Here is a 12,292-nt window from a genome sequence, read left to right on the forward strand (position 1 = left end):
ATGATTTATCAACATGTCTGTCCACTGATGTTAACTTGCATCACCTTGCTGGTTCTGACACTGTACAATTACCTTTCCATGAGAGGACGAATATCTCCATAAGTTACCTGGAATTCCTCTGTAAGGGAGATTTTTGTATTCACGCAATAATTTATCAGTCTGAACTCATGGATATTCGTATTTTTTACTTTAGGATGTAATCCAATACTACATTATTCATTTTGTTGCTCAAATTGTTCCAGCTTTAGTCATGAGAATTCTTTCAGATTGAGGCACACATAATTGTGAGTAAATTACTTCTTTATAATAACAGGTGAAACTGACCTGAAGATGGAAAAAAACAGAGCCTATTTCAGAAGCTTCCATTCAACTGAAGAGGACAGAACCTCATGTGTGCACTAGAAAGTGGCCTTTAAGCCATGAGCATTTTGTGGGTGGCGGAATCAGCCAGCGTGTTTTTGTAGTAGCTGTAGATTTCACCAGTCATGGACCTTAACCCACTTCTCTTGTCCTGCCTAAACTCTAACCTTTGTGTTTGACCTAATTCTCTTGTTTTCTCGAAAGGTGCAGGTGTTCCTTTGTCTAACACCTTGGGGCCTTCAGCTTACATGGTTTTCAGCTATGTTCCAGGAATAAGCTCTAAGCAACAACTGCCTTGGACCCAGTAGCTCTGACATGGACCGGACCGGTCCAGATCACAACCACAAGACACGCTTGCACAGGTAGGCAGAGAGCTATACTAAAGTAACCTGCCCTCATAAACATCATAAATCCCCCTTCTCTGGGAGGGGAGAGGCAGCCATTTTTAGGTCATGTGATGTATGTAGAAGCATGATTTCAAACCACACAAGTGCAAGCTTATGCTCACCTCTACATGCAATGATGGAACTTCCCCTTTGAACATTCATCCCCTACCCCAAATAAAGATACCCACCTCCCTGTGCTCGGGGGGCCATAGCTTTGTGAAATTGTTCTCTATGGTCTCCATTTTTCTATGCTGCATGCTGCAAATAAAAATTCTACTTTGTGAAACAACTACTTCTGGTGCAGTTTGATTTAACTCCCAAGAAGGGACCCACATTTGCTCTGGTAACATGGGGAGTGTGGGCAGTGAATCTGAACTTCAGTTAAGAGCTTCAACTCAAATGTTAGCTCATACAGCTAAGTCTACCATGCATATGACAGGTGTGAATGCCCCCAAATGCAATTGTCTGATTTTTCCAGAGTCATTTTGTTAACACCCAGGCACAGAATCTTATGTTTTCAGACACCTACCCGCCTCCCTTTTTTTCTCTCTCTACTCTACAGGAGATGACTCAGCACTAAAATAATCTAAAAAATCTAATGAGGGATCCAAACTGGGTCAAACCTCTTTCTAGAGCTATAGAGACTGTTGCAGATGATGAGCACAGCCTGGGCTGCTCGGAGGGCATTGTTCCATTCTACTTTGTTTCAAAGTACATTTCAGACCCACCCCAAGCTTTACAGCAACTTTTTAAAGAACTAACTAAATGTCAACCTTTGGTTGACCTTTAATAGAATCTCTTTTGGAGACTAGAAGAATCTGTTCAGCTGTTTGTTTACCATATTAACAGCAGTGCTTTCATTTATGACAGATGTCTGTTCCCAGGGAGATGTTTCAGGGCAATTATCTTCTATTGCGGAAAATTACACAGAAACTTGAATTTTCAGTAACAAGCATGGGAAAACAGAAAAACATTGTGAATTAAAACGTTATGTTGCTCTGGTTTTATAAATAGATGTTTATGATAAATCAATAAGAAGCAATGGGCTTTCTGCTGATTCATTTACCCATTCATGTTTGCATTCATTCAACAAATAGATATTGAAAATCAGCTATATTTTAGAAGCACGAGAATATGATAGAGATGGCTGACGGCAGGGTTTAACTTAGTGAGGATGGACGAGAAAGGCCTCTCAATAGACACAGCATTTGAGCTGAGACTTATGAAAACGAGAAAGATCTATTCAGTGAAGAGCTGAGAATGGCACCATCTAGGCAGAGAAAAAAGTGCAAAATGCCTAAGAAACTTGCATTGGTGGAGAATGTTGAATGAGTGTGATTAGTAATGAGGTTAGTGAGAGACACGGGAGCAGATAACTTACGGCGTGAAGAGTCTTAGGGTTAAGAGTCTGAATTTAGATAAAAATCAGAGACCTAGAAGGGTTTAATCTAGAAGTCTATAATCTACTTTCCGTATTGAAAAGTTTGGCTTACTTGCAGAGAATGAATTGTAAGAAAGCAAAAAGAGACAGCAAGGACATCTTCGAGGAGACGCTCACGTTAGTTCAGTCAGGATGGAGGTGATGGCGGCTTGGCATTACTTGGCAGCAGCAAGGACGAGAAGTGGGCATATGTAATGTGTATTGAGTTGGAAGCAAAGACCTTGCTGATCGATTAGATGTGGAAAGAATTTCAGGGCTCCTGATTTCAGGGAATTGCTATGCACCTTGTAAGATTATAATTTATTTACCCAAGAATACAGAAAATGCCAGAAGTGGAGTGGCCACACAGACTGTAGGTGATGTAGGATATCTTAGCCCATACTTCCTAGGTCCCCAGGAGGTAAATCGGCAGTTAGGGCCTCATTTTGCCCCCAAAGTATGTGGCACTTAAGTAACTGCCCAGCAGGCACCTCTTACCAGAAGGGCATCATCTGGCCTCACTTTCTCAAGGCACCTATTTTTTTTATTCCATAGAAGGTGATTCTAGCTTAACGGTGTACTGGCTGAACTGGAAAGGCATTTCAAGCCCATTCCCACAATGTTCAGGCAGAGCAGAGGTCTCTAAGCAGGCTTTATGGGAGCCAGACAAAGACGGATAGTATCTGCAGATTTTCGGGGGCTCTGCACAGCTTGATCTCCCACAACACCTGTATCTCTCTGGTTAGCAGGGTTGAATTATAATTTTGTTGTGGGGTGCTCAAACTAAGACTGGACTCCAGTAACTTCTGAAAACTTGAGGAGTATACCTTGAAAACAGGCTACGGGGAGGCTGAGAAGGGAATGACATTTCAAGACGTCAAGAATTTCTCTTCTCTAGAGTTAGTCTTCAGTTCACAGAATAACTGCGCCCTCTGATGGGCGCATGTGGGAGCCATGACGATTCATACTGAGCCCTTTCAAGAGTGGCACCTAGACCTCTCTTCCCAAGACTTTCTTTCCACCAGTTTTACTTAGTTTTTTTCAAGTCCCTAGCCAGCTGGCCAATTTATTAGACACTATCCACAGGTCAAGGCAGATTTGTACCTCAGGGCTTTCTTCTGTCCACAAGAAGTGGACAAACCAAATACTGATGGAAGTTCTGCCCCTAAGAGGCTTTCTATGTCATAGTCACAAAATAGCATAAGCTTCAGGCCCCCAAAATGTGGTTGCCCCTGTGGTTGGAAAATGCTTCAGCTGGTACCTGCACACTAGGGGCCAGGGAAACACACAGCCAGCAGGGAAATTTCTACGGAGGATCTTGATCCATGGAGTCTCGGAGTGTTTGTATCTATATTCACCTGCCTCTGTGTGTGAGTGTGTGTGTGTGTGTGTGTGTTTTGGGGAAGGTGTATTTTTCTTTTCTTTTTTTTTCCTGTTATCCCCAAGCCTTCAGAATTCAAAGGTTTTTGCTTGTTTGCTTGTTTTAAATATTGCAACATGATCTTAAGAATATTCTGAGTAATCCGAGAAGGGATTCTGTTCACGTGTCCAGCAAAGCAGGTGTGGAGGAGGGGCAGAGAGTGACTGGAAGGTTGGGGGGTGTCAAAAAGTGCAGAAGGGTGGGCAGTGACAGTTTAAAGGAAACAACAAAGACATGGCCAGAAGTAGTCCTGCGCCATGTGACTCAGCAAGATGGCAAGTGACAATAGGGATGCTTTGGGAACGCAGGGAAGCACTCCCTCTGCAGCCCCAGAGGTGTCTGGGAGTGCACCGTGGTACACACTGGCACACTGCGCACACTGTTGGGGGCTCGCAGTGGTTAGTCACTAAAGGCAAGTGAAGATTGCAAAGCTGGGGGACTCTGGAGCATACGGTTTAAAGGAGAAACTACTATCCAGGAACTAGATATTTACAACAATTATATTTGAAAAAGTAAACGAATCTGAATTAAAGCCATTGATCTGGTTGGATGTTTCCAGATATTATATATACATAGAATTTGTTTAAACACATTACAAATTAAGCGCATTCTGTGCAGATGCTATGGTTTAAGATGTAGCAAAAAGAGGTTTCATGGTGCCATCTAGTGGAAAAATGGAGAATTGTTGAAAATATTTACAAGCTGATTCCTTCCTTGTTTTTCCTGTAAAAACAATAACATTATACTGTTAAAATGGGAATAAAACTACCTTATCCTACCTGGTGGTAATGAGGAGTTTGAGGTGTGACAAGGAATAAAGCTAATGGAGCACACAGCACGCACTCCGTAACATGTAGATATGGCCATGGTCTTACTTGTATTCTTTTTCTAATTCTTGTTAATCAAAATGATATTGCTATTATTATGAACAATACTAATCGCTGAGTGTTGGCCTGCTTTAGTTTTACGTCTGTGATATCCACTCAACAAGCTGTTCACTTAACTCCAGAGTGTCCACTTTAAGTCTTTTTGGGTAGAAGTAAATTATAATGACATGAATGGCATCCTTAGGGTCATGCCCTCTGTGGAGTTATTTCAAAGGCTGCTCAAGAAGCCCCTCATTCATTTCGACATCTGCTCTTCCCCAACATTGTACTGGAAGCTGCTGGAGTTGAGAGGAAATAAGGAGGAGAACATATGGATCCTGACTCTAAGAACTGTGGTTTACCTTCAATGTCAATGCCATGCATGTGGACCGACTAACAACTGGATGGGAAATGCCTTTAAGTAATAAGTGTGGTGTCTTGGAAACTTGTTTCTTTCCAATACGGGTCTGGACTTCATTTCTGTGGATATGATCCCTAAAGTCTCTTTCTCCTCTAAGAGTGTGTGGGCCCCCAATAGTGCATGTGCCAAATATCACCTTTCACGGGTCTCATCAAGGTGCAATAGCACTTTGGTCAAGGCCAAAAGTCAAAAGGAGTAGGCTGGCTAGAACCAGAGCAACTTTGAACTTGCCATTCTGATGCTCCAGAGTAACAGAGATTGCTCTCTTTACATGCGTTTTAATGCGCTGAGTAGCAGGAGGGAAAAGCCTGGAACCATAGATATAAATGTATAAGGCCTGCAGTTCAGCTAAATTACAAGGATGAGCGGATTCAGCACCTGAGCCTCTAATTTAGCTGTACGCTACTTTTTTTTTAAAAGATTGGTACCCGAGCTAACTGTTGCCAATCTTTTTTCTTTCCTTCTTTCTGCTTTTTCGCCCCAAATCCCCCCAGTACATAGTTGTGTATTTTAGTTGTGGGCCCTTCTAGTTGTGGGACATGGGAGGCCACCTCAGCATGGCCTGATGAGCGATGCCATGTCCGCGCCCAGGATCCGAACCTGCGAATCCCTGGGCCACTGGAGCGGAGCACGGGAACTTAACCACTCGGCCACAGGCCAGCCCCAGCTACACACTATTTTTTTTTTTTTTAAAGATTTTATTTCTTTCCTTTTTCTCCCCAAAGCCCCCCTGTACATAGTTGTATATTCTTCGTTGTGGGTCCTTCTAGTTGTGGCATGTGGGATGCTGCCTCAGCGTGGTTTGATGAGCAGTGCCATGTCCGCGCCCAGGATTCGAACCAACGAAACACTGGGCCGCCTGCAGCGGAGCGCGCGAACTTAACCACTCGGCCACGGGGCCAGCCCCCAGCTGCGCACTATTTTCATAGATTCCAGCACAGCCGTCCATATGCTGCTAAACCCATATATTGACTGTCGGGTGGACTGTTAAAGGCCACCCGTCATATCTCAGATTTCTCATTTCATTTCTCCTTTACAAATTAGAATCTGAATAAGGAAAAATTAACTTTCAGGTCTGAAAAATAGTCCCATCTTGAGGGCTGCCGTTTCACAAACACTTTGAAATAGATAGGATGCAGAAAAATCATTGTAAAATATCTTTATTAATCCTTCCCTCGACCCAGTGAAGTAATGATTTGAGGAATACATCCAGATCCACCGCTAGCCAGATATCGATTGTTCAATTATATAGATACTTCTGAGCAAGGAATTTTTGTCTTGATTTCTCTCGCGTGCTTCCCCATTCTCACAATGAGGATAATTGTTTTAAGCGGTGGCAGCAGAGACTTAACTGAAAAACCCTACCCTTCCGGTTGATCCTGTTCTCCATGTAATGACAATGGCTTGGTATTCTGCACACTTTGTTACGGTGTCTCCCAGCCAAGGCCATGAGTGTCGCCCCGAGTGTTCCTTTGACAATGTCCCAGCATTGGTATCATCCATAAATCCTCACAGGACATGGAAATTCCTGCCTCTGCACAGCACAGGGTCCTTTGAAAGCTTCTTGTGCTTACAAAGCATGCACACGTTCCTGGGGGTGTCAGGTGCAGTGGGACAAAAGATAAATGTTGGCCCCTCTTTAGGTAGAGCAAGTAAAACAAACGCAGACACACACGACTGTAATCTTCATCTGGGAATCCCACCGGGTACTGTTACATTTGTAATAAAATTACCTGATGCCGAGGACAAAAAGGAAGGAGCTCACTTATTGAAATTTATTTGGTGCCAGTCACTGTACGAGGCATTTTGAATAAAGTCCCTTCTCTACAATTTTGAATTCAATGGATAATGACAGTAAATGATATACTACATGAAGTATACACTTTACACAGTAGGTTGGCTCTTAACCCAGTATGACTGGCGCCCTTGTAAGAAGAGGGGACGAGACACAGGGGAGGGGGCGTGTGCAGATGGAGGCAGCGGTCAGAGTGAGGCTGCCACAAGCCAGGGACGCCTGAGGCCACCGGAAGCTGGCAGGGGCAGGGAAGGAGCCTCCAGTAGAAGCCTGCGAGAGACTGTGGCCCTTCTGACACCTTGATTTTAGGCTTCTAGCCTTCAGAACGGTGAGGGAATACATTTCTGTTGTTTCAAAACGCTCAGTTTGGGGTAATTTGCTATGGAAGCTCCAGAAAACCAAAACTGAATCTAAAGATGAGGAAGGATTGAAACCAGAGAGGCAGTGAAGTTGAAGAGAGTCATCAGTGTTTCAGCTATCAGAAATATTCATTTTGGGGGCCGGCCGGTGGCGGAGTGATTAAGTTCATGTGCTCCACTTCAATGGCCCAAGGTTTCACTGGTTGGGATCCCTGGCAAGGACCTAAGCACTGCTCATCAAGCCATGCTGTGGCAGGCATCCTACATACAAAATAGAAGAAGATGGGCACAGATGTTAGCTCAGGGCCAATCTTCCTCACGAAAAAAAAAAATATATATATATGTATATTCATTTTCATTCTCTCTTTCTCTCTCTCTCTCACACACACACACCCGTAGACAGAGGCACATTTCTAATTAAAAAATTGCTCTGAAGAGTTATCTTTAGTTTGTGAATGGCCTTGGAAATGGCAGAGATTTTCTCCCAAGAAGGAAGAAGAGAAGCTTGCACCACTCTGATTAATGAGTACTGTACACACAATGCGAGGGAAATGAGTGGGGTGTCGGGATAGAGCCCATGGACCGTGGCCAGGAAGCAGGCCCTGTGGCCCCCACCTCTTCCTGGCACCCAGAGAAACCCTCCCCTAACAGGTGGCTTCATCGACATCTTGTGAAAAGGCAAGCAGATAGAGGAAACTACTGAAACAATATACGACCGCCATTAACTGCTGCTGGAGCATCAGTGCCGTCGGCAAATTCTCTAAAAGTGACCTTTGGGACTTTAACCAGAATGTTGCAAATTTTCTCACACCAGGATAGGGAAAGGCCCATTCAGTCCCACACTGGTGTGGGATGAGGAAAAGTACATACCACAGAATATTAGAAGACAGTGTAGAAGCCAGAGGATGAAGGGAGAAGAGGGTCTGAACAGGACCAGATGGGGACACGCCTCTTCATCAAAATGGATCAGTTTCCCTGACTCTTTAATGGGGTAAGACAATAGCTAAGGCCATAAGTGGATCAAATACAATATAAAATGTATTATTTGTAAAGTCTTTCTTAAATAAATGCCTTAGTCATATATGACTCTCATTCCAAAGTTTGGGTTCACTCTTTAAAGTCTATGTTTATGGCAACCTACTGGTGCCCAAGGTGCCAGCCGTGAAAACCGCATTATGTGTGACCTCATTGTCGGCTGTTCAGAAAGAGACAGCTCTGTGGTGACTCATAAACAACCTTTCCTTGAATATTTAAAATCAAAATTATTCAAGAAAATACAGCTTTTCAAATTAGAATAAAAAAATAAGCTATGTTCCATAGAACAGTACAGTAGTAGGTGCCCAATAAAGGCAGGTTAAATTTAATTGAATCAGGGTATTAACAATACTTTGGGTCACTAAGTCCCAGTGCATCCCGAAGTTTCCATGGCAAGCAATAGAAGACCCAATTCGAACTGGTTTAAACACAAAAGGAGATTTATTGCTGTGAAACAGAGTTTGTTCAGGCCTCAGGTACTCTGTCTCCATGTCTCTGGGGGCCCTGGGCTGGCTTCTCAAGATTGCTGCCACCGCAACCAAGGTCAGTGCTTCCCGCCCCCAGTGGAGGGGAAAGAGAAAGCTATTCTCTTGACAATCAATCCAAAGTCTTAAACATGGTTCAGATTGACAGCTGAGCCAATCGCTGTGGCTGGGGCATGCCATGTGCCAGCTGCCTATACCTGCTCACCCATGATCTCATTCCCAGGGAAAGGAAGATAAGATTATGTCATTGGATGCACACAAATCAGGACCCACCCCTGGAACTGGAGATGAGGTCACTTCCGCCCCAAATTTACGTCTATAACACACAGGGAGAAAGGTAGGCACCCAGTAAGTTCAGCACACTGAGCTGCTATCCAGTTTGCACAATGTAAGTTCTAGAACTTTTTTTCACAAGAATTCTTACTATATTTTTAAGACTGCAAGGATCATACTCTATTTTTGTCTACATGGTAACTGCCAAATTACTATTTAATTAAAAATTAAGCAGTTAATAATTTGGTGACCTTACACATATGACGTTTAATGTCACTTATATTAAGAGAACTGCAAAATAAAACTACATTGAGATACCCTTTTCCACCTATTGGGCTGTCAAAAAATTCCTAAGTTTGATGTCATAATGTTACCCAAAGTGTGACCCTCTCTTACATTGCTAATGGGAGAGAATTGCTACAAATTTTTGAAGAGGAGTTTGACAATATTTATCAAAATTATGAAAGCATTGATCCTTGTTTTGTTTTCAGCAATTCTCCTTCTGGAATATATCCTACAAGTTTACCTGCATACATAAGAAAGAGTGAAAAACTGGAAACAACCTAAGTGTCCATCAGTAGGGGACTGGTTAAATACAACGTGGAATCTCTGTGATGGAATACCATCCTTCTGTAAAAACAGATCAAGGAAGCCCTCTCAATACCAATCAGAAATACTTTCAAGACAGAGCACTAAGTGAAAAAGAGAAAAATGCTGAAGGGTGTGTAGAGTGTGCCATCTTTTGGCATGGAGAATGGAATCTTATTGTATATTTTGTATCTTCTTATGGTGTTTTCATTTTTGAACCATGGGCATATATTAGCTATTCAAAAATTAAACATTATACAAAGCTAAATATTACAAAACTAAAATATGTGTTTTTCTCAAAAATTTCTTGGGAAAGACTTTATAGAAAGATTTTTTTAAAAAGGAATAACAAACGCTTATTCAGAAATAGATTAGTAACACATAGCCTCCTCTATCCCTTAATGCCTCTTCCTCTCCTTTTGAACAAAAGAGACACAGATGAGGAATGTAGAGGAAAGATCTTTTCTTATCAGGAATTACATCCTAATCTTTTTTTACGTGAAGTGTTGCATCCAGACTACTACGGTAATGAACAGACAATAAGACAAGAAAAATTATCATTGTTTGGTAATCTTAGTGGCACTCTACTTTTCAATTCCAGTGTTGTGTGAATCTACAAGCATTTTGGATCTGGCCCTTTTATGCCATTCCAGTCTTTTTTATTTTGGGAGTTTTTTGTTTGCTTTTGTTTTTGTTTTGTCCTCCTCAGAACAAATTCCTTTTGTCCCAATCTTTGAACCTGCCCCAAATGCTATTCTTCCTCTCCCTTTTCATAGAACCCTGTGCATCCCTCTCTTTTCCATTTTAAATGATATACTTTATACTTGTGTAATTATTTGATTTTTGCTGTTCATGCTGACTAGACTGGAAGCTTCATGAAGGAAGGGACATATCTATTTGCTCACATTGAAGCTGCACAGCTCAGTGTGCTCAAAAAATATTTTTCATCTTGGGTAAATTATATAGGTGTTGACACAAATTGAAAACTGGTGGAGACGATGCAAATTCTAAGTTATTACACTACACCAGAAACAACAACCAGGTAAATATTTGCACTGTAGGGAAAAGGAAAACTCCAGGACTTCAGAAACAGGGAGCTGCCTTGAAGATGCTTAAGACTCTCCTATAATCATCCATTTGTTCCCAAATTGTTTTCCTCTGTAGCATGGATGTACTTTATGTTGATTTCTGTCCAATACATTTATCTATAAATGTAGATTTTCAAACCCACACTGGCAGTGGCAGACTGTCCTAGAAAGGCTTTAGCTTGCTCTTTTCATCTCCATCAGCCTCCTCTACCCCAAAACCATGCCAAATAAACATACAATCTTTGCACAAATAGTTTTCTAGGCAAGTACATCTTTGAGATTCTAGTTCCCTGAAGGACCACGTCCAGATGAGTTGCTGCCTTTAATCTTCTCCCGTATAGAAATTCCGGAGTCCACATTCACACTCAGAGCTTGTATCTACTCAAACTAATCTGAAAAAAAATATTCAAAGTCGAAATGACAAGAATTCCTGATTATTCTGAAAACCTGTCATTGAATGCAGTCCCGTTCTTCTTTTCCTAGGAGATGTGTTCATACAGGCAGAGAGCAGATTCTCGCAAATTGGTGGTGACCGTCCTTGTCTCCGTTTTCTCCAGCTCCCATTTTTCATTTAGCAAATCTTTTTACGGTGGTTTCTTTCAGCAGTTCAACCTGATCCTTTGGTGCCACTGCTCGATTCTTCTCTGATGTATTTGGCTATATTTTAATCTTCAGAAGCATCACCTTATAGTGTTTCTTTGGCTCAGTAAAGGTGTGATCAAAAAGCAAGAGACTGGATGCTGAAAAGCAAACTATAAGGATCATGGAACAGCAGTTTTGAAAACAGTGGCTTGTTTTCTTTTGGCGTCTTGTTGCAAATGCCAAGCGCCTTCAACTTGGGTCTGTCTCAGTATTGTAACCTGTAGAGGAAAATGATGGCACAGTTGTCTTCTTCAGTGAAATCAAAACCCTCTCCCAGAGTAATCTGGTTGGTCCTTCAGGGAGACAGCTGACATCCGGGAACTCTTTCACGGTGCTTGGGTTTTCTCCAAAATCCAGTCCACATACTTGACCACGTTGGTGTAGACACCTGGCCGTTCCCTGTGAGCGCAGCCTTCACCCCAACTCGTGATGCCCACCAAGTGCCAGACCTCGTTGTGTTTACAGGACAGGGGGCCCCCTGAATCTCCCTAAGACGAGAGGAGAAAAGAAAAGGCACACAGATCAGTTCAGACGCTTCTCATCTTAAATACATTTTCCTCTGAGTGGTTTCGCTAAAATTCCGTCTTGGCCCTTTCATAAACTTCAGTTTGAAAACTAACACACTGTGTTCCTGCTCTTTGGCAGAAGACTGCTTTTTCAAATGCATTAAACATTCTAATTTAAATATATTCCGTTGGTTGAGAACACTCATACCTTACAAGCATCCTTCCCTCCTTCTTTATAGCCTGCACAGATCATCTTATCAGTAATTTTATGACTTCTGTATCTTCTCTGGCATTCTTCATTTGTCACCAAGGGTATCTCGGCTTTCTGGAGAGTATTTTGTATCTTGTCTGAAAAATTTTTTAGTTTGTTAATGGAATAACCATATATATAATAGAAATAGAAATAGATATTTAAATAGGAATATATGTATTTAAAATTAAAATCACACCTATATAAAAATCCAGGAAGAAAAAGTATTAGGTTTACCTCAGACCTTTTATAATTACAGAGTATAAAGAAGACATTATGCCCATTATTGTGAATACCATTTTGTTAATGTTATTTAAGTTCAAAATTAATTATAGCTCTAACTGGAATGGCTTCCTAGAGAAAATAATTGAATAACAGGCTAGGGCATTGACTGAAAA

General features: G+C 41.8%; 1 protein-coding gene across 3 annotated transcripts in view; it reads right to left on the minus strand.

The window, feature by feature from the left end:
* Window positions 1–6,017: 6,017 nt before the first annotated feature.
* F11 (coagulation factor XI) overlaps window positions 6,018–12,292 on the minus strand; it is a 28,254-nt gene continuing 21,979 nt past the window's right edge. For all 3 annotated transcript variants that reach the window (XM_070598091.1, XM_008510130.2, XM_070598092.1), the window contains 2 exons: window positions 11,853–11,992; window positions 6,018–11,626 (listed from right to left, as the gene is read on the minus strand). In XM_070598091.1, the coding sequence (XP_070454192.1) occupies window positions 11,465–11,626; window positions 11,853–11,992 (302 nt within the window). In that variant the 3' untranslated portion in view covers window positions 6,018–11,464. The remainder of the gene's footprint in view (window positions 11,627–11,852; window positions 11,993–12,292) is intronic.

Source organism: Equus przewalskii, chromosome 28 (genome assembly GCF_037783145.1).
Source record: "Equus przewalskii isolate Varuska chromosome 28, EquPr2, whole genome shotgun sequence".
In the NCBI taxonomy this organism is placed as follows: Eukaryota; Metazoa; Chordata; class Mammalia; order Perissodactyla; family Equidae; genus Equus; species Equus przewalskii.